This window comes from Notamacropus eugenii, chromosome 1 (genome assembly GCF_028372415.1).
Source record: "Notamacropus eugenii isolate mMacEug1 chromosome 1, mMacEug1.pri_v2, whole genome shotgun sequence".
Taxonomy (NCBI): domain Eukaryota; kingdom Metazoa; phylum Chordata; class Mammalia; order Diprotodontia; family Macropodidae; genus Notamacropus; species Notamacropus eugenii.
Genome location: NC_092872.1, coordinates 106,893,714 through 106,917,342, shown reverse-complemented (window position 1 = coordinate 106,917,342; position 23,629 = coordinate 106,893,714). Strand labels below are relative to the sequence as shown.

The window sequence follows — 23,629 nt, the reverse complement described above, 5'->3', positions numbered from 1 at the left end:
AATAAAAAAAATATACATATGCATGTATATGTGTATATATATATCTGCACATATATACATACATGTATACATATGCATATATGTTGGGGGTGTAAGCTCAGTTCCATGTGGACAGTCTCGGGTGGGTAAAGGTGAGAACTTCTAAACCTTAGAGTTCTCATAGGCCCCCCAGGGAACAGCAGGGAATTGAGGTGTGAGACCGAGCTATCTCGTGAATTTCCGCCTCTTCCCGTGAGAAAAGTGATGGGAGAGAGCATCCCCGCCCTTGAGATTGGCCCGGGTCTGAGCACACCTATTGTTATCTAACAGGCACGGTATTCAGGTGCAAACCATGTGGCAGGAGAGCTTAAGTAGGGTCAGGAAAGCCTGAAGGCGCTCTTAGCGCTGAGGGGCCCTTACAGGACAGAAGGCCCCTCTTCCTTCTCTCCTCTCTTCTTTCTTCCCTCTCCCCTCTCTCCCCACTTCCACTTCTGCTTTCATTCTCTTACTGTAAGATCTTTGCCTCCTTGGGAGATTTCTCTCTCTCCTAAGGAAGAGTTCCCCCTGCACATGTAACCAAGACCCTGAATAAAGCCTAACCCTTGTTCGACTCTGGAAAGTCTCTTCTCTCATACGTTTATCTGGTTTGGCCAGCTGAAGACCTGTGATAGGTAAGGTAAGACTCGGGTAGCCCTCAGGCCTCTAGGCCTGGCACATATATATATACTAAGAAAGGAGAGCCATATTTAAATTTAATTTTTAATCATAACCATATGAGATAGAGACCATGTTGATATATGAGGCAACTAGGTAGCTCAGAGATAGAGCACCAGACTTGGAATCAGAAAGACTTTTGGCAAATCCAGCTTCAAAACTTTACTGGCTATGTGAACCTGAACAAGTCACTCTGCCTCTGCCTTGGTTTCCTCAAATCTAAAATAGAGATAGTAACTGTACCTATTTCTCAGGGTTATTGTGAAGATAAAATGAGATAATTCTTGTAAAATACCTGCAAAACTTAAAGCATTATATAAATGATAGCTATTGCTATACATAAAAGATGGCTGTGCATGTCACATAGGAGAAATAAAATATGACATGTAGAGGCACAAGACCTGCCCAATCCAAGAGGAAGTAGCAGTTAGTTCCTGAGTAATATACATACTTCTTTGGAAGCTGTTTGGAGAAAGATGAGAATCACCCAAATAATTCTTGAACAGTGTCCTCCTGGAAAAGCAAAGCCATATGTGATATAGAGTGGGGCAAGAAATCAGAACCTTTCCATTCCTTGATAAAATAGTGTGCTATTCATATAGCACTAAACTGATAGGAAGGGGATTACTTATTTAGCTATCCCCAAGCATTTACCTTCTGAGAGTAGTCTGGCATAATGAATCGTGGAGGGATATTATTAAACAGAGAAAGGGAAAGGAAGATGGGTAAGGAGAGGAGCGAGAGGAAAAGGAAGAAGAGAAAAGGAGAAAATAGATAGGAAAGAGTTGCCCCAATGATAACATCCATTTCAGTTGCCTTCCAAGTAGAAAGTTTATTGGCCATATGCATATTCCATGTGTTTTGTCTATGTGTCTAATAGCTCCTAGGAGTCATTTTCAAATTCTTTGTGGGGGAAAGAGGTGGGGAAAGAGTAGAAAGAATGAAACATAGGCTATCCCATTGTTTCCTTGAATTTCTGAATAGGAAATGGAAATTCTATTACCCACATCCCAGGAAAGCTAGACACATGCTATATCTAAGCTTTATTTTGGAGATTTTTCCCAGAATAATCTATGAGATAGGGGAATCATAAAACAAAGAGAAATATTGACTCTCCTTGGGATAGTCCCCAGATTCAAACTAGATCTAAGGCCAGAGTCTGTGTGGGCTGGGGTGGCTAGGCTGTGGGTTATGTATGCTACTCTCCTAAACTCACCCAGTGTTCCAGACACATTGGCAGTTTTCTATACACAACATTCCATTTCCCACCTCCATGCCTTTACATTGGTTGTTCTTCATGCCAGGAATGTACACATTCTTTACCTCTGCCTCACAAAATCTCTATTTCCATTCAAGTTCAGGTCGTGTCTTTCCTTTTTCCTCCTTCCCCACTCCCTCCTTCCCTGGGAGTAACTGTGTTTTATTTACTTTCTATACATTTTGTATTTACTTATTATTCTATCAGTTGATGCTCATTTCTCAAGCACTTAGTAGGTGTCAAGCTTTGTGTGAAGTTCCTAAGAAACAAAAAAAGTTTTTAAAAAATTTGAACTCAGAAAAAACAAACACTGCCCTCAAAGAATGCAGATTCCAGTGGGGGAGATAATAGGTAAATTACCAGTTGAAAAATGCTATAACTACCTACTGAGTAGATGGAAGTCTATCTGAGAAGAGAAGGCATAAGCAGCTGTGTGGGTGGATGGGAAAGGATCAGAAAAGCCTGGGAAAAAGGTGGGATTTGAGGTGACTCTTGAAGGAAGCCAGAGAAAAGGAGGCAAAGGTAAGTAGACAGAGCATTCCAGGCATGGAGGACAGCAAGCACAAAGACAAGACAGAGAATTTCATGCTTGAAGAACTGTTAGTAGATCAGTGTCACAGAATCTGTGTGGGAAACAGAGTAAGACAAAAGGACTGGAAAGGTAGGAACTCTGCAGGTTATAATGAGCCAAATGAAATTTCCTATTGGATCCCAGAGGTTTTTGTGTTGTGTTCGTCCTTCGTTGCCCAGGAAGACATGCCCATGACATCAGAGAAGTAATGCCCACTCAGTGAATAGGCCTCTTTAAAAAGTAGTCAGAGGGATGGCCCTTTTAATAGAAAACAAAAAAAATTAAGTAAATCATGCTGGGAGGGGCAGGAGCCTCAGGGTTGCTATTTCAAAGAGAAACTATTACTATTGACATTCACTCTAAACCAGGATGGTCCAAAAAAGCCATTGAGTGGAGGTTGGGAGCCACAGGAGCTCCTAGAGTCAAGGAGTGACAATGTCAGACTTAAACTTTAGGAAGATTATCTAGGGATCCCAAAAGAGAGGATGAATCAAAGTAGGGAGAGATTTGAGGCAAGGAAAACAGTTAAAAAGCTATTGTGATAACCTAAATGAAAGTGGTCAAGTTATTTCCTCCCCATAGAATGTAAACTACTTGACCCCAGGGACTGTTTTTTGTCTTTATATCCATAATAGCTAGCACAATATTTGATACATAGTCGTTATTCAAAAAATATTTATTGAAAGAACCAATCAATCAAAGTAGGAATCCGCATCCAAGCAGCTACATAGCAGCACAGTGGACAGAAGGCTTGAAGCCAGGAAGACTCATCTTCTTGAGTTCATGTGGCCTCAGACACTTACTAGCTGCATGATACTGGGAGAATCACTTCATCCTGTTTGCCTCAGTTTCCTCATCTGTTAAATGAGCTGGAGAGGGAAATGGCAAACCACTCTAGTATCTTTGCCAAGAAAACCCCAAATGGGGTCACAAAGAGTCAGATGCAATTAAATAACATTATGAACCTTCATTAATTGGTTTTTGATCATCATTTCAATTCAATTGAACAAATACGTATTGATATCACCCTGCTGATATAGAGAGAAAATTTTTATCACTGGGGGATATTCTTCCCACCCCGCTCCACCCCCAAGTTTTTTCATTAATAAAATAAATTAGACCTATAATGAAACAGACTACAGCATTAATTATGCCAATAGAATATGAATGACTTTTTAAGTTCCCAGAAGATAATCCTGGTTCATAAGCAATACTGAATACCAAATGTCACTAACCAAATATCCAATTCCATATCATTAATATCAGTATTTAATTTAATACAATATATTAAATTTGGTTTCTGAAATGAAATGCTTTTAAATATTTCCATTTAATGGAAAGTCTCTGAACGATAGAGGCAATTGTTGAAACAAAGAACTTTAGTTTTATCACAAGAGAAAACATTAGGAAGAATTAATTGGAAAAGAAAATTTCACTGAGATTTGAATATAATGTCTCTGAAAGAGAGGGCAGATTCTTCAGTCCCAGAAAGAAATATATTTGCATCAATTAGCCTCTGGTGACCAAAGGTGCTCCAGAATTCATGGATATTAACAGGGAAGGTAAAACACAATGGCAATGCTTCAATACAAGAATGTAAAATTTAAAGCTAATCTGTAATAGTAAGTGTATGGATTGGAGGGCTCCTAACAAAATGATATGCATGAAAGTTGTGGACTCTGTGTGGCACATAAGTCCCTCCAAGGCATGGAACATTTTTCATGGACACATTTTATACATTGCACATTCTCAACAAATGTTCATTCAGTCTCTACAGACTAAATTAAGGCAGAGCAAAACCAGATTGACAGAGCTGGCACTGAATGCCTGAAAATTACCCGCCATCCAATAAGAAAAACTCTCATTGTTTTATAGATCACAAAACACTTCCCCCTTCACAAACATATGAAGGAGGTAGGAAGAGTATGGAGCAGAGATAATTGTGAAGAGGTGGGTGAAAACTCAACAGGCAAAGTATGCTGTCTACTACAAATCCATAATACAAATGTTAGGGCTGGTTATTGTTATTAAAGCCTTGTTGCTTAGTGACTAGAGTGCTGGTCTCAAAGTCAAAAAGACCTGGGCTCAAGTGCCTTGTCTGATTGGCTGTGTGACCTTGGGCAATTTGTATAACCTCTGGTATTGTAAGCAACCCCCAAGACTAAATCTCAGTGAAAGTGCCAACTTGTATTCCTTACCTGGAAATTCCCTATAAAAATGAAGTTACAAGTCTAATCCCTGTTCCTTATAAGGAAGAATTTCCTATTTCTAGTGCAGTGAAAACCATCCCACAGAAGCCTATTATTTCTGAATAATTATTTGTGAGGAAAGAAACGACTGTCATTTATGGCAGGAGAGAGAAGTTGAGGCTATTTTGGCTACCGGAGTGTTTACCTTCTGTTTATAACTGTGTGCTCTATTGATTGAGCAACCTCTCTAGAAGAATAACCAAGAATCTGGGTGATGTATGTTTCCATCTGTCCCCAGGCAACCTGGTGTCTATGGCCTTAGTACATGGGCAAATGATACTTAAAAAATCTGTGCTTCACTTTTAGCAAATGCTACGTATCTGACTGAGCAGTTTGAGACTCCTCTCCTTTCAACTAAATCTGTAGACAATTGGGAAATAATTAGATTATCTCTAATGTTGCTTTCATCTCTAAATCTTTTGGACTCAAAGGAACTTAGATCTAGCACTTACAGAGACATTCAAAGTCGTCTTGTCTACCTCTCCTCCCCATTTTACAGATGAGAAAACAGATCCAGAGAGGGAAAGTGATTTGCCTAAGGTTACAGAGGAAGTAAGTGTTAGAAACAGGAATCAAACCCAGATCTAATTGTCTTTCTACTACATTTCTATTTACCAACCAATTACTTTTAAGTACATTAAAAGTTTATATTTCTTAGGATGCCTAACTTAAAGCAGCTTAGGTGACGATCAAATTCAGCTCATTATTTATATATTTTGTTCTGAGTTTACCTTTTCCAAAATAAGTAGTATTTATATTCATATTTCATGTGTCTTCACATGTATTTATTTGGCCTTTCACTCTTAAAGGTCATAACAGTTGATAGACATTTTGTTATTCTCACACACCATCTTTATGAAGTGGATTATAGATAAGTGGCAGCATGCCTACCATGACCATGAGGATGCAGAGCAGTTTGTCTCTCACCTCATGCTATGCACTGTACAAAAGGCAGAGGAAACCTAGAACTCTACTAATTTCCTGTGCAAAGTAATAATGACCAACAGATCATCTGTATTGTTGGATAATGATGGATAATTTTATACCATCATGACATTTTCATCTACACAGCATGAGTATTGAACAAATTCTTTGTTATAAAATGTGGCAATAAGTATAAATGACCCTGATGGGGGTATAGGCTCTGGGAGCCCCCTTGAACTCTCCTTGAATCTTCCCAATTGATTTGGTGTTCTCCTGAGGCCATAAGCCTTCCATTATCTGGTAGGTCCAAATATCTGTTATCCTTAATCTAGCCTAGCCCTCCATTGTCTGTTACCTCCAGATAGCCTTCTGCTATTTCCCACCCTTAACCCATTCTCTTGATTCCTGGAGTCTGACCTCTAGTTATCCCAGTCTACAGACCATTCCCATCAAGATCCTCCCTGGACTTCTCCTCCCATGTCCCCAGACTACTTGGCCAACCCAAGATCCCTCCCATGGTCTTTCTGTATATAAGATCCATCTTGTCTCCATGATGGTGCTCAGATTCAATCTGGCTCAGATTCAATCCTACCCTCTGTCATTAGTAATACAAATGCTTAGATTCCTTAAGAGTCTACCCAATATGGAGTATCTTTAATAAACTTTGTTTAACTTTGCCTGAAAGAAGGCTTGGACTGAAGTCATTCAGGCAGGATCTAGTGTGTCACTATTTCAGGGTCTCAGCACCCCAAAACTTCAACAGTCTCATTTTATTAGTTAACAAGTATTTATTAAGTGCCTACTGTGTGCACAATACTAAATTAGGTACCTTTGGGGAATATAAAAGATAGAAAACATGATCCCTGATCTTGGGGAGCTTACATCTACTTCAGAAAAGTGAAGCATGCAAAGAGGAGATTGTTTGAGATACAAAAAAACATGTCAACAACTGCAAATAATATATTACAAATTGAAGACATATGCTGTTCAAGGATAAAGAATAAGAGAATTACTCAGGATAAACTGGGGTTACTCTGGACAGGTTTCCTGGAGGATGTAACTTTTGAATTGGATATTAAAGGAGGTTGTAAATCCATGACTTGGCAGGAATAATCAGGAATAACTTATGCAAGCATGCAGGGACAAGAATCAATAAGTTATTTACAAGGGGGTGGCCAGCAAGTTGGCTTGGCTGGAGCAGAGTTTCCATCTTGGAGAGTACAGGAAGATGAGAATGCAGAAACATGGGCAGGCCAGTTGACAAGGGACCTTAAGAATCAATTATTCAAAGTAAATTACTTTTGTAAATAAATTATAATGCTGAAGTACACCCATAAACTAAGCCCTGTTCCTCCAAAGGGTATGTGTTCTTTCTCATTCATTACAAAATACATTTGTACCTACCTGTTGAAAAACATATTAGCTCAGTAAATATTTTCATTGCTTCCTACTAGTATTTAAATAAATGGCCTATAGTGTCACTTGTACCTCGAGTAACATGCATCAGCCTTTTTTATTTTTCCTTCAAGTTCTGTGATTCTCTGCTAGATGAGAGGTATTCGGACACTCATCTGTGCAGAACTACTGACCAGCTTCTTTTACACTTAAAAACTGTTGCTAAACTGACTCCTGTTTTGAAATCAAAAGTGGGGAGCCTGACAATAGAGTATTTAATTTTTTTTTTCTTTTGAACTGGTAAGGTAGTGAATGAATCAGTCATAAATTGTTTAGTTAATATATATGACACTCATTCTGGGGGTGGGGGAAGGGGGAAGAGAAGGTGACATATCCCTGCTCAGACTCCAACTGCAAAAATTTCTGAGAGCAAACTTTTTTTATAGACAGAATATGAAAGAAGACCATTCTATGTAGCCTCATATTTAACATAACTCTTGGGCAAACCACTGAGTCAGTGTGTAGGTATTTCTTGCTCATCCCTTCTCAGGCTCTCCTGTTCAGTAGAACTGATCAGGGAAGTCTTACAGAGAAGAAATTAGGGCTGTTGTAATTAATCACTAGTACAGAAAAAAAGAATCCTGGAGGTCTTTCTCTATATTAGAAAGATAGTTGGAAATGTGTTTGACATTAAAGGGCAGTAGAAATAAGGAAAAAAATTTGAAACAACAACATGGAAGTTCTTTGGATGTCCAGACAGCTCATTATTTTTCCTTTCCAAGGCCAAGAGTGTTCCTGAGTCCCAGAGCTGTCTGTTAAGGTTACTGGCCACCTGCTGCAGCTGCTAAAACAAACACATAAAAAAAGAAAATAAAAATTTAGTCTTCCATGTAATTAATAAATATTTCTAAGCAAGGTTACTGGAAATCTGCATTTTTATAGCATACTACACACTGTAATACTACATTTACAAAACAGTTTTGTATTCAGAGCATTTTTGTATCTTCTCACAGCAACTCTGCAGATAAGGTGGGCAAACTGACTTTTAAAATGCTGTTTTGATTTCTTTTGTGATAACCAAAGTGAGGTTTCAAAGGATCACAGAATTTAGGAAGAGAAAAGACTCAAAAACAATATAGAGCAGTGGTTAGAAAACCCTGGACTTAGAGTCCTAGGTCCCTCACAATGAATCCTACCTTAGACCCTGTGATCCTAGGATAGTCTCAACCCCTTAGCTTCATGGACAATGTAAAAGATTGCTCCAAATTGCTAATAATGAAAGAAACACAGTCATTACAGCTGAGATTTGACCTTTCACCCAACAATATGGCAAAGATGGAAATTGTCAATGTTGGAAGAGCTATAGAAACAAACATGGGGTGTGTTAGAGCTAGCTCTAACCTGGCCATTGTTGCATTTCAGTATGAGCATTTCTTTACACTTGAGAAATCAGGAATCTCTATAAATCAGACCTGATTTACTATTTTCTTGACTATCTAGACTTAAGAAAGTTTTAATAATACAAATCAAACTTAAAAGTATATATGTGTACAATACCTTCCATTCCAGTTGCTAAACATTTACTAGCATGCCCCTGTGTTGATCTATGAATATTGCTTGGAAGAATAATGTCATCACCAAGCTGGAGCCCTGTTGAGTGTAGGCTAATAATACCAGGAGCAATAACTAGCATTTATATAACTCCTTAAGAGTTACAAAGTGTTTGGCATGCATTTTCTCATCTGACCCTCCCAACACCCCTGAAACATGAATTTATTGAGAGTGGAGCTGTGTAAATTGTTCCAACAATTCTGCAGAACAACTTGAAATTATGGGAAGACAGTGACTAACATTTCCGTAAATTTGGACCAGGGGACATGGACCTGGATAAATGTAGACATTTATCCCCAGGAGGTCAAGGATTAAAAAAAAGTTCCCATTTATACCAAAATATTTCTATCAGAAACGAAAGTAAGATCCAAGAACCACAGTTCTACACTTGGAAGTGACCTCAGAGACTGACTAATCCTACTCACTAAATGTACATTGATTGAAGTGGATTAAAAATGACAATAATACAGGTTAGTATGCTATAAGAAATGATGGATATAATGAAAACAGAAACATGGAAAGAATTGTAGGAATTGATGTAAAGTAAAATAAACAATGAAGAACTTAATAAACAGGATGATTTGAACTTTGTAGTTGGCAAACACAATAGCGGGAAAACAATCAAAACTTAATATTGTGAGATTAAAATGGCTCCAGGGAAGAAGCAGGAAAATGCACCTCTCCTCCCACTTTTTTGCAAAAATGCTGAGTGGTTGTAGAAAAATTTATATAACAGAAAATGTGGTTGATATGTAAGTTCATTTTGCTAAAACCCTCTTTTGTTCTTATAAAATATGGCTCTCTGGGAGAGGAGAAAGAGATACATTTGGAAATATAGGTGATGTCAAAACCAAAGATCAGTAAATATGTTTTTAAAGTTATTGTTTCATTTATTGTACTACAATTCTTCTTAATACTCTATATTAATAGAAGGGGAGGGTCCTTGAAGGAGGAGGGTGACATGAACAAAAGACAGTCATAGCTATAATATTTTGTGCCCTCAAATCTATTTTTCTAGACACATTTGGTTAGGGAGTGGAGCGAGACATAGAAACCTGGGGAACGGTGGGTGCTTTGGGTGTAAATACCAAGATGTTGCACCATAGGTATTATAAAGGGGTTAACTTGGAGTAGAGTACCAGGGAGAAGAAGCTTGTGCCAGCTTGTAGCTTCCTATTTTGACTAAATATTCTTGCCAACTAGGTGTTAAAGTCTATAAGGATTGTAAGTGCTATCAGCACCCTTTAAATACCCCCACCCCACTTGGGCAAAACCTTGGTCTTTGCACTGTAGTTATGATTTGTAGTAAAAGATGGACTTCAGAATAAGAAGGACAGGAGAATACGAGAGGCTTGAGAAGGCAAAAGAGAAAAGGACTTGAGTGGATGCATAAGTCTAGTAGTGTGATGTCTAGGTCAAACAGTATGGATGCTTCCAGGGGTGGGGAAACTGTGACCCAGAGGTCACTGTTTGGATTTAGTCAAAGGGCCTCCCTCAGCAACCTAGAGGGCCACATGTGGCTTTAGTCACTTATCATAATTCCGAATTGCTTCCCAGAATGGTTAGGACAATTCATGGCACTTTGAACAGTGCAATAATGTGCTTGTCTTTCCACAAGCCCTCCAGCACCATTACCAGATTGTAGGGTGTGTAGTTAGAACCTCAGACTTCTTTTAATTTTGTGTTGCTTTTTTTTTCTTTTCCAGTGATTTGGAGCAATCTTTCATGAAGTTGTTATTAATTTGCAGTTTCTTTTGAGAATTGTTTATTCTTTTTCCTCTGAACACTTATCTATCAGAAAATGGCATTTTATTCTATTTCTTTGTTAGTTCTCTATTTCTTGAAAATCTGAACCCTAGCAGACATATTTAATATAAAGATTTTTTCAGTTTTCTCTTTCTCTTCTTATCCTGTTTGCATTAACTTTGCTGTTCCATTTGAAGCAGTTACCTATTTTATCTTTTGTGATTACTTCTAGCTCATATTCACTTAAGAATTCCTCCTCCAGGCATAGCTGCAAAAGGTTTTTTAGTATTCAGTTCAGTTTTGAACTAATTGTAGCAAATGGTGAAGGTGATATGCTTTCCAGTTATGAAAGAAATTTTTGTCAGATAAGGAGTTCATGGCTTTTTGTGTTTCCTGAAAATTGGGTTATTGAATTTTATTGTTTCTGATTCTAAGTTATCTAATTTATTCTATTGATCTACTTTTTCTGTTTTTAATGAGTACTAAATAAGTTAAACAATTATTGCTTTATGAGATGATTGTAGATCTAAAAGGCTATTCCTCTCAATTACATTTTTTTATCCTTTTTCTGGAGATTGTTAATATTTCCTTATTATTTTATCTATTTCTGTAAAAGAGTTGATTGTTGAAACACTAAATCTATAATTAAATTTAGATAATATCCTGACTTTTATTCTATCAAAATAGTCCAGGCATGGACATTGCTTATCCCTCCAGATACTTAAATGATTTTTTAAGGAACATTTTATAATTGTATTTATACAAATCATAAGTAACTTGGCAGATTAACTTTCAGAAATTTTAGTTATTTTGAATAGGATTTCTCTATCATTTCCTCTGGAATTTTGCTATTACTATAAATGACATTTATTTTGGTGGGCTTTCTTTAATGATTCTTTAAGCTTTTCCAAGTCAACTATCATATCATTAGTAAATTGAGTTGGTTTTGTTTCCTCTTTGCCTATTTTTATTCTTTTAATTTCTTTTTCTTGTCTTATTGCTATTACTAGCATTTTCAGCATAGTTATCCAAGCATATCTTACTGGACACTAATTCTGTTACTACCACTGCCACCACCAAATCTCAAAATGCCTCTTAGAAAGAAGAGGAAAAATCAACTTACAAAATATTGTCACAAATTATTTCTCACCTGCTCGGGCAGCTGCCATTTTTTTGTTTCTCAGTTTGTTCTCCTCGGCTTGCTGTACAGTGAAAAGAAAATTAAGAGAAGAAATACTTCAGTATCTTAGTCTTTTCCATGTTTTGAAAGTAATGACACTCTTTCCATACAATGAATGATATCTTACCATCTTCATCTTCTTCTTTAACTCTAAGTTTCCAAGTTTCTGTACCTTGCTAGCAGCATTGAGATAATAGATAGTCAAGCTAAATGGAAAGGAAATTAACGTAATTTATGTTTCTTTCCTCTCAGACGATTTTTTAAAACTATCAATCGAGGGATAGAATTTTACAACAATGAAAAAACTTAATAATGAGAAGAAATTGACATGCAAAGAAGTGTTGGTCTTCTCCAAGTTCACACAATTATGGTAGAGCTCCAACTAGAATCAGAGTTTGTAATACCCATTCCCATGTTTGGGACTTCCCCACACCTTCTTACCCAGGTTACATTCCTTCTTGAAGACAGCTAAATGAGGTGGCAAATAGAGCATTGGACTCAAAGTAAGAAAGATCTATGTTCAGCTTCTGCCTCAGACACTTATTTTTTGCCTCTAAGTCACCTCATCTGCCTCAGTTACTTCATCAATAAAATGGGGATAATAATAGCACTTATCTCCTAGGATTGTTGTACAGACAAAATTAGGTAATAGTTATAAAGCATTTTGTAAATCTTAAAGTGTTTTATATATATATATGCTATTATTATTATGTGAATTTGGGTGCTGGAACTTCTATTTCACTCTCTCACTTCTTATGAATATTAAAAATTCTTACTAAATGTTGATAATTCACTGATGCAATATTTCAAAAGAAGGAAGAACATGCTACAGGTCTTGATACTTGCCAACCTAAAAGGAAGATAACTCTTTTCATTAATGTCTTCCAGTGACATAATTCATCATTGTTATTTTTCATTAACATAGGTGTTTCACATAATTTACTCATTTGTACTTATGTTTCTAAAAAGCAAACTCAGATTCTAAAGGCCTTTTAAGATACCCAGAATTGCATAGTTTCACTCATATTAGTCAAATGAATCTACAAAAAGAAAGATGTTCATCTCTTCTAATGTACAGATTTGCAGGCAGATAAATATGCATGTGACATTATTCTCTGCTGCTGATAAATGGAGATAAAACACAGTCCCTCTACTCACAAACATCCTAGATTAAAACCTTTATGAGCCATCTGGCCCTGGTAAGGCAATTGCTAATATGATTTGGCTCAGTCTAAACTGGTATTAATCCAAGTAATATGAGAGTTTGAACTCATTCACACCACCTGCTAGTCATTGCTTTAAGAATTATGTTTTTCTGGAATCTACTCAATAAGACAAACTATTAAAAACTTTCTAGGTCTCTCCTAGTCTTATAATACAAGCTCAATATGGTATATAGGGAGGAATGCTTGGAAATCATGTTCTAGTTTCACTTTAACCACTGGGTGCTGCTGTCCTCGTAATCTAGAGACAAGGTTTTGTCTGCCACTAATGTTAGTAGGGTGTCCTTGGGCAAATCATTGAATTACTTTAGGCCTCATCTCATTTACTTTTTCTGTTAACTAACAGAAATGAGATTCAACAAATAACTTTAAGGAACCAAAAATTAGTCAAGTAATCAACAGTACTCATTGAGTGGCTACTATGTGTTAGGCACAGGGGATACCAAGACAGAAGTGAAATAATTTACTCAAAAAGCTTATTATTGTGTATTAAAGAAGGGAAAACAACAGACAAAATATGTGTACTATACACAACAAAAATATATGATTATTCAGACTGGAAAACGGTAGGAATCAAAAAGGGTTTCATGTAGAAGGCAGGTCTTCAGTTGAGCCCAGGGAAGTATTGGGGGCAGAGGGGAATAACAAAAAAGATTTGGCTAGAATGGAAAGAGAGTACTATGTAATAAGACTGGAAATATAGGTGAGAACTAGTTGTAGAGGGCTTTTAACGCTAAACAGAGGGCTTAATTTTATTCTACAGTCTTTCTAGAGGGGGAGACATTGGAGTTAATTGAGTAGAAGAGTGACATTATCAGACCCACACTTTAGGAAAACCATTTTGGCAGTGCTGTTGAATTCAAACAGAAAGGGAGGCCACCAAACCACACATAAGGATCCCTGTGCACTGTGTATTGAAATTTAGAAAATCACACATTAATGTTATCTGTGGTCTGTTGCATCTTTGTTTATTTTGTAAAATATTTTCCAATTGCATTGGAGATCTGAGTTGCAGAAAGATCTGAGTTAGAGGGATCAATTAGAAAGGTATTACAACATTCCAGGAGGGATAAGATGAAGGTCTGATTTAGCTCAGTAGTTTCATGAATGGAAAGAAGGAGATGAATTTAAGTGATGTTGTAAAAGTAGAAACAATAAGTTCTGATGCCTTCCTGGAATATGTGGAGTGAATGACATTGAAGATCCCAGGACAACACTAAGACTGCCAACCGGGGTGAGACTATGACCCCAGAAGAAACAGGGTTCATTAGAGGAGTGAGGTTAGGGGGAGAAGATAATGAGTTCTGTTTTGGACCTGTTGAATTTGAGATGCCTATGAGGACATTCAGTTCAATTGTCTAATAGGCAGCCCAAAATCTCTAATAGGCAATTATTCCCATTGCCAATATAATTTAAATTAATAACCAGCATTTACATATAACTTTATGGCTTGCATAAAGTACTTTATGCATTAGTTCAATTGATGCTCACAACAATCCTATGAAGTAAGTGCTATTATTATCCCTATTTTACAAAGCAGGGAACAGAGCCTAAGAGAAGTTGAGTGACTCTCCCAGGATCACAGAGCTAGGAAGTGTTTAAGCCAGGATTTGTACTTATGTCTTCCTGTCTCCAAGTTCACTTTACTAACCACTATTCCCACTTAGGGAACTCCAAAAGACAGCCAGAGAATATCTTCCTTATATTTTACCCAAACTAGTATCAGATTGAACACCTACAGATTAAAATTCTAGGGGGATCGTTCATAGCAAACTCTAAACACCAGCCTGCTAAATCCTAGAATCCTAACTGTGGAAGTATATTTAGTAGGGCATCTAGTGCAATCCACAGCTTTCAGCAACTCCTCTTACTAACCTTCCCATGGCAGACTATTGCTATCCTCTTCTTAAAAATGCCGTGAAGTAGATTCTAAAATGTCAAGTAAGTAGGCAGAGAAATAAATAAATGAGTGCATAATGGCCAGTCCTGGTGTTATCTACTTACTCCTACTATAGTCAAGAGATTTTTCCTGATGACAAACCAGGAAATATTAAAATCAGATCATTTTCAGTATAAGAAATCATTCAGTTTAATACTTAATTTTTCAGATAAGGAAAGAGAAATCTTTAGGAGATGAATGTCTTATCAAAGCACAATTCTGTGTTATTACATTCTCGATAGAGAATAGAGGGCATCTTGTCCGACTCTCTGATTTTATATATGAGTGAAATGAAGGTCAAGGAATAATTCACCTGTGATCACACAGTTAAAGTGCCAAACAGAGTGTCTGAATCTAGGTCTCCCTGACGCCAAGACACTGTTCACTAAACCAAGATGGCTTGGTGCTACCCCTCTCCCTATTAGATATTATAAACAAAGGCTGGGTGGAAGTTTTCTGGTTATATTGTAAAAATGGGTCTTGTCTGGTCAGTGAACAGCTAGAGTAGGTGACCTGGAAAGTCCTTCCACCTCTGAGAGTTTATGATTTCTATGAACTCTTGCTATTTCCGTGTACTAAACTAATAATCTTTCCTTCGCCCTTAGGTTCCTAGTTTCAAACCTTTCATTCTGCTGTATTGACAAGTCTATGGTTTGTATTTATTTTTAAGTGTGAATGTCTCAAGGGAGTGAGAGGAGGGAAGGATTTAATGTTACCCTTTTTGAAAACACCAGGAAGGAGTAGACAATATTTCCAAGGACCCTTCCAGTCCTATAGCTCTACTATCATAAACAAACATTTATGTATGGTCCACTGAGTGCAAGTGCTTACGACCTCTAAGTCCCTCAGTACTGAAAAATGGCCTAAAGGATACCCAAGGAGAGTACTAATATTCAGGATCATCATGTTTGTTTATTCAATGCCATCTGCTGTATGGGTTTGAGGGGTGTGGGTGTGGGGTGAAATTCAATCCCCTGATTAGATTTATCATTATATCCTTCCCTTCTGTTGGATGTTTTAATTATTATTTTGGCCAGTTGGCAACAAATTATTTAATCCTGAAATGGTGAAAAGAGATGTGGAAGACCGAATCACATCCAATTGGATCAAGATTAAGGCTCATGAATTTCAGGCCCTCACCATAAAGTAGTAATCCTGAAATTGATTTGGTTTCAGTGAGACCTTTGGGAATCTGAGGCTGTAGGGAAAGTAGAAAAGTCAAAAGAAAGGGGTGGGGGGATGGGAGAAGAGAGTTACAGAGGTTTTTTTGTCTAAGCAGAAGAAGTATACGTACACCATGATCAAAATTATAGCGATGACAAGGCCAGGGTTAGAGAGCTGCCGTAAGATTTTTGCCAACCAGCTGGGGAAATCGTGCTCCAGAGTTTCACCAATGACTTCAAACATTCTGTTTTTGCCACTGGAAAACAGGAGGAAAGGATACTTTAGAACATAGAAGAATAACCAACTTTTGTGAAGGGCTTAATAGTTTTCAAAGCCCCCTTTATTAAGCATTATGTCATCTTAGTCTAGCAATAGCCTTAAGAGATGAATTCAATAGTCATTATTATATTTTTTTTACAGATGAACTCACTGGGACTCAGAGATCTAAAGTGATTTAACCAAGGATACACAGCTAGATAAGCATCAGAGTCAAAATTTGAACCTACGTTTTTCTGACTTCAAATAAGAGTGCTTTAAATTATGCCCTGCTGTCTACAGAAACACTGCACTAATACCAGTAAAACTAAAGAAGCTGTTCTGACACTGTCCAAGAACAGGGAAAGGAAGCGAGGTACCATGAAGTCCACAGTCCCCTTAACCTAATCATGTTTGCTTCTCAGCGAGATGGAGTGCCAAGTTGGCAGCCTTTATCTGAGAAACAAACATCTCTCTCTCCTCTCCACTCCCCTTTTCGTTCCCTTCTCCCTCTTGTTCTCCCTTCTTCCTTTCACATTCTGTCCTTTCCTTCCCTTTTATTTTTCTCTTCTCTTCCTTCTCTTATACTCACAGATGCTCACACACACACACACATACACATTCATACACACGCACATACACCCCTTCAATCTCTCAATGGTTTCCTTTCTGTGCCCATAACCATGTTCATGTCTCCCCTATGCAGACTAATATTAACAACAAAACACCACCACAATTTTTAAAAACTCCCCTTTCCTTGATGCCCCTCAAGCTCTTCCTGCATATCCATCCATCTATCTATCCATCCATCTGTCTTCTATCTTCCTTCCTTTCTTTCTTTTTTTCTTTCTTTCTATTTATTTTTCCATCTATCTTTTCCTCTTTCCAGTTAAACTTCTAAAAAGAGTGATTTTCATTCACTGTTTCCATTTCCTCAACCTCAGGTCACTTCAGAACCCCCTGCAATCCAAGAAGGGGTCTTCTGAAAGCATACAGAATAATAACCTTCTATGAAAAGTTTGTGAATTCTGCAGCTGAAAATGATTTCTCCCTCCTTTAATTTTCTTAAAGCTTTTTACTTGGGACCTCAATTTTGTTTTCCTTCAAAACATTTTACTTTGTAACCAACTTATTTTTGTAAAAATTTTATCCACCCATTAGACTATAATAAGATCTCTGAGGTGAGGGTTTATGAGTTTTGGGTTTTCTTTTATCTTAGTTTTTCAAGTATTTATCCTTGTGCCTTGCACATATTAGGTGCTTAGCAAATGTGCTGAATTAAATAACACTCACACTAAAAGACATTAGGCAAATAATATTTATTTGGCTAAACTCTAGAATTTGAAGATTAATTTGTTAGTCATTGCTAAAGTTGCTGTTGAATCATATCTTGGAAATAGCTAAATTGTCTCTTATTTCACATAGTTTTCTCTGTAGGAGAAGCTACTTTTTGGTCGCTGACATAATATACTCTTTGTATTTGTTTTTCGACCAAACAAATAAACTTTAGCAAAAATCTATTAAAGTACAAACCAGAAATAATCTCAAATCTCAGTCAATAATTTTAGTATCACTATTCAATAAAGCTGCAAATAAACAAACAAATGAAAAATTGTTTTCCTTTTTTTTAACTCTCTTTTCTCACTCTCACAGTCTGATGACCAGCAAAGTAACGCAAAGGCCAAGAGCAGAAAAGGAGTGAAGAACTGTAGAATGGGATAGTTGAAGCAGCACTGGCGTTGCTATTCAGTTGTGTCAGTTATGACTGATCCTTTGTGACCCCGTTTGAGGTTTTCTTGGCAAAGACACTGGAGTGATTTGCCATTTCCTTCTCCAGCTCATTTTACAGATGAGGAAACTGAGGCAGACAGGATTAAGTGACTTTCCCAGGGTCATATGGCTAGTAAGTGGCTGAAGCCATATTGGAACTCAGGAAGATGAATCTTCCTCAATCAGGCTTTGCTCAAACCCTTTCTCGGGTCCTTAGTACCTGTATGACCTTGGGCAACTCACTTAAATTCTCTAGGCCTCAGTTTCCTGATCTGTTAAATTAAGGAACATGCTGTTGTTACCTAGATGGCTTCCAAGCTCCCTTCAGTCCTAAATCTAAGATCCTAAGAAAGGTCTTTGATAATATGTAAAGCAGAAAATAAACTCCTAAATCCTTCAGATTAACTCTACTTTTGTCTTTTCCTAACATATAAATCTTTCTCACTGTAGGTTGAATTTATGAAGTTCCAAACATTGTGCCACATTACTGCTTTTATAATTTACATATTGACTTTGCTATGAAAAGTTATTATTCCAGGAAGCATTGGTGTGGGTTCTTTATGGACATCATGGATCATTTAAGATAAAGGAAAGTATGTCCCTTTACCAAATAGTTTAAAAAAAAATGAGACTAAAAAGCATTATTAGCCATAAATTCTGCATACCTCAAAGATGCAGAATTGCTTTGTCAGTTGCGTGATAAGCCAGGAAACCCTGTCTGGAGCCAAAGGTTACTTTCGTCTGGCTGCTAACCATGAGATTGCAGAACAAACTTAGAAGTCAGATTTCTCTCCAATGTTCTCCACTCATTTGAGAAAATAAAACATGGCTGATGGAGCGGAATGGAAGAAGTCTGTTCACCTCAGGATTCCCTTTACTCCCTCAAAAATGGCTCATGCTGTTCTTAAGACACAGTGGTATTTCCAACCATTCAATGTGACAGAAGAGACCATATTTATCGTACTATACTGATGCCCAGAAAAAGATGATAAAAGTTATTTCCTTCTTTCTCTAGAGCCAGCCAGGTAGCATAGTGCACAGTACTCTGGATTTGGAGTCAAGAAGGTCTGAGTTTGAATCCTGCCTGCAGTATTTACTAGCTATTGACATCTAGTCACCTAACCTCTTTCAGATCCATTTCCCTCATTTATAAAATGAGAATAATGAGAGTTATTACTCTACAGCCCTCACATAACTGGGAGTATGATATGTGGATTAGAAAGAGAGCAACTTCATATAATCTCTGCCTACCTGGGTGGTATGGTGAATAAACACAAGGCCTGAAGTCAGAAAGACCTGAGTTTAAATCCAGCTTCAGACACTTATTAGCTGTGTGACCGTAAGCAAGTCACATAACCTCTGTCTACCTTAACAATATCATAAAATGGGGATGATAATAGCACTTGCCTCCTTAGGTGAGGATCAAATGAGATAATATTTTTTAAGTGTTTTGCAAATCTTAATAAATAAATGCTAGGTCATGTTACTAGCTACCCAGAGTGTCTTTGCGCTACATTTTAAAGCCTGGTGGAGAATAGCTTAGGGGATGTAGTTATCTCTAGAGTTCTAGGTTTCTTCTTTTCTTTGACCCAGGAAAGAATTCTTTTCTTTTTCTTTTTTTCTTATTAATTAATTTATCTCTTTTCAGTTTTCAACAATCATTTCCATAAGTTTTAAATTTTCTCCCTCTTGTTCCCACCTTCTTCCCCAAGATGCTATGCAATCTTAAATGGATTCTACACATACATCCAGGAAAGACTTCTAAAGCTCCAAGTGATGGACAATTGTCAAAACATCTACAAAGCATTGTGTCATAACACATCAGCTTTACTTAATTTATAGAGTCCACCAAACAAGTCAGAATGCTCATCATTTGACTGTACTTCCATACAGATCTTTTAACAGAGTCTGCCAGAATCGTTTTCTGAGTCACTTTTGTACTCTGGTCAAGTCTTCCAAAATCAAGTCTTTACTGGCCAAATTAGGAGGTCTTGTTCACTTTACTAAATCAGTCTACTATTCAAAAAGTAACCAATCTGTGTGCACCCTATTTGAACTGGGACAAGTGGAGGGAAAAGTTTTCCCTTGGACACAGGCCATCATTTTACCAATTCTATTAAAATCTCTCACTTTTTCAAATTTATGTACACTCTTCAGGTACTTCTAATTATCAGGAAGCGAGTTTGTCAGATGACCTCTATAGGTCATATGCTGGGAAAATTTACCAAGATCACAGAAGAATCATAGAATATTAGAATTAGAAGATACCTTAGTAACCATCTTGTTCCACCCAGGCTAGAATGATTCCACTTTTCAAAAATTCCTGATAGACATCAAGCCTTCTGGTAATAAACAAACTGCAATATCCTGAAGCAGTCGATTCCACTTTGGGGTAACTTTAACAATCACCTTCCTCCTGAACATTATTCCTTTCTTAATGTGGTTGAAGATCACCAAAACACAGACAATGTTTTCCAAGAATGGTTGTTCTCAAAAAACTATTTTCTACTCCCCATGTATTTCTTGGGGGAAAAAAATGACCTTTTTTCAACTTGTGAATCTAAACCACAAAGCCAAGAAATCAATAATAATGTAGAAACAGTAGATTGCACAAAGTGATCAGCTTGAAAGAAAAAATAGACCACCTAACAAAGGACCTAGTGAGTATGTGAGACTACTATCCATATGACATTCAATTTGGACAGAATGAGAGAGAGAAAAGGAGGAGGATGAGGAGGAAGAGGGAGGGAGGGAAAGAAAGGAGGGAGGAAGAAAGGAAGGAAGAAAGGAAAAAGGAAAGAAGGAAGGATGGAAAGAAGTAAACTCAGGAGAGAAACTGAATATGGATATACAGATTTAGGAGTTGTGCATAGAGATCATATGATTTACATCCATAGGAGCCATGATATCAGCAAATGAGTAATTATAGACTGGAAGTCCCAAAACAAAATCATGGTATACGTCCACAAATAGGTAACTATCCAAACAAGTCACAAGAATACCAGAAAAGAGCAGTGCCATGAAAACTCAAGAACGAAAGAAGGTCTGGAAGGAGGGAGTGGTCAGTGCTACTAAGATGTCAAGAAGACCAAGAGCTGATACAAGGCTATCAGATTTGACACTTGGTAGCATTGGAGAAAGTAGCTCTTTAGTTGAGCCATGAAGATAGAAGCCAGATTGTAAGGCATTGAGAAATAAATGTGAGGTGAGAAAATAAAATGAGAAGTGTAGACTTCTCTTTTCAAGGAATTTGGCTTTACCCAAGAGAAAAGATATAATATGGTAGACTCAGGGCAAAGTATGGTTAAGCGAAGGTTTTGTTTGTAACTAGTAGGGGAAGAACCAGTAGATCCTTCATAGGATTGTTGTTAGAATCAAAATAGAGTAGATACGTAAAGTACTTTTTAAATTAATGATTAGAGAAGGTAGGATGTATATGATAACACTTCAATATAGGGTCCTGAGGTTGAATGGATAATTATTATGATGAAAACAATGATCTTTCCATTTAAGGATGACTTCTGTGCCTTACTATGGCATGGAGGAGATCTTTGGTCTTCAAAGGCTGTTCCAGAAGGGTATAAACTCTTCTGGGTACTACCAAGATGGAACTATCTCAAGGGTGGGCCCAATGATGGACCACATATCTGCTAATTAAGGCCCTGTTGAATAAAACTTAGAGAGTATCACCACCAGGTAGCCTGAAGGATAATTAATTTTTCAGCCATGACAATTCTCAAAGACTATTTACTAAGTTAGTTGAGGGCTGGGATCTGTTTTAAGCACCAAGTTTTCCCAGACCAATAAAATGGATCTTTGATATATTGAAGAACTGATCTTTATATATTTTTAGAGCTTTATTGTTGAAAAATATTTGACCTAGATTATTGTGCTTGAACCTCGCAATATCTGTTTAATGTCTATTATCTAATATCTATTAATTTCTACATAAATAGGCAATATCTGTTTTACTGATGAGAGAATTGAGATTCAGAAAAGCAAAGTGTCTACCTCTGACACAGTTTGTAATGGTTCAAGGCTGAGCCTTGGCAGATAGGTGACACAGTAGATAAAACCACGTCATCTGGAATCCAGAAGATATTAGGGCCTCACTCAAGAACTGCATGACCTTTGCCTGTGTCATTTTTCTCATCTGTAAGATGGAGATAATTATAGCACCTATATTTGTGCTTTACAAATATTGAAATATTTGTAAAGTGCTTTGCAAACCTTAAATTGCTTCAGCAGAGCTCGCCGTAACTATTATCTTGTCATTTAACTCCAAAGTTGTTGGAACATGCATACTGCATTACCAAGTTGATAGCTAAAATCCTTTTCTAGGGTGTATGAGGGGAACCTTTCAATTGTTAAAATAAATTGAGATTTTTAAGCACAACTATTAGATATTTATATAATTTTTTAGCAAAAATTTTACATATAATCTCATTTTATCCTTTTAATGACCTTCCGAAGCAAATGAGGAATCTGAAATGACTCATCAAGTAGGATGCAGCTAGTAACTGACAGAATGAACCCATGAATCCAGGACCTCTGACTCTAAAACCTACAATCTTTTCATTCCCAGGGAACCTTATCATGCAGAAAAAGTTACCTGGGTTAACTTCATCTCTCTAAGAGAAATAAAGAAGCTTTTTAAAAAGCTATTGGATTGAGAGGGTTACAAAATTCCGATTTCTTAAGACTCAATTCTGTAGTCTCAGGCTGCAATTTCATCTTTAGCCTCCAGATGTCACTCTCTATATTATTTATGATAGCCCACTTGAGAAATGGAACTCATTACTCAGCATCGCTTGCTTGGGGATGACAAATGAGTCCACAGAGACTCAACTAGTTGGGTTACTCATGAGGCGAGAGCTATTTTACACTTATTAAAGTCAAGAGTTTCAGTTTGCATTTTGGAATCATTATGACACCATGGGAAAAAATGATGCAAACACTACTACAACCATGTTTGTTCCATAGATTTCATTTGATGACCCCAATTCACTAGCAAGGTGTGACCCATCAAGGGCATGCTAATGAGTGACCAACTTTCTCAGTACTCAGAGACTTTGATCACTCCTAACAGAGCTGCAGGGAATTCATTAGCCCTGCCCAAAATATAGATTTACTCAATCATTGGATCAATTATTTAAACTGTGTTATGGAGATAAGAATATGATTAAAAATCTGCAAATTGGGCAGGAATTCTTACTTATGCTTTCTTCTGATTACTGACAACAGAATTTTACTATTGGCAATTGGGGAGCATGTGAGGAAATCAGCATCATTTCCCCCATCTCTCTCAGGATTCATAAAGACTTCTACAGACTAATCTAATAATATAAATTTAACATAGATAAATGTAAAGCCCTAAATGTGAGTTCAGTAATATCCCCAACAATTGCACAAGTCTCCCATCCCCATGCCTTTGAAATAGTTGTCCCTCATGTCTGAATGCATTCCTCACTTCAGCCTCTTAGAATACCTATTTTCCTTCAAGTCTCAACTGAAACACCACTTTCTTCATACCTCTAGCTCCTAATGCCCTCTTTCCCTCTCGTTCTCCCTTGCAATTCTCTGTCTTTCATACACATACACACATACACAATACACATATACATATATATGTATATATGCTATGATATACT

At 37.1% G+C, this 23,629-nt stretch overlaps 1 protein-coding gene across 1 annotated transcript in view; it reads right to left on the bottom strand.

The window, feature by feature from the left end:
- Positions 1-6,326: 6,326 nt before the first annotated feature.
- The window catches only part of TMC1 (transmembrane channel like 1), a 135,910-nt gene continuing 118,607 nt past the window's right edge, over positions 6,327-23,629 (bottom strand). The window contains exons 16-19 of the mRNA XM_072611640.1: positions 16,084-16,209; positions 11,755-11,833; positions 11,598-11,649; positions 6,327-7,934 (exon numbers count right to left, since the gene is read on the bottom strand). Of these exons, the coding sequence (XP_072467741.1) occupies positions 7,912-7,934; positions 11,598-11,649; positions 11,755-11,833; positions 16,084-16,209 (280 nt within the window). The 3' untranslated portion in view covers positions 6,327-7,911. The remainder of the gene's footprint in view (positions 7,935-11,597; positions 11,650-11,754; positions 11,834-16,083; positions 16,210-23,629) is intronic.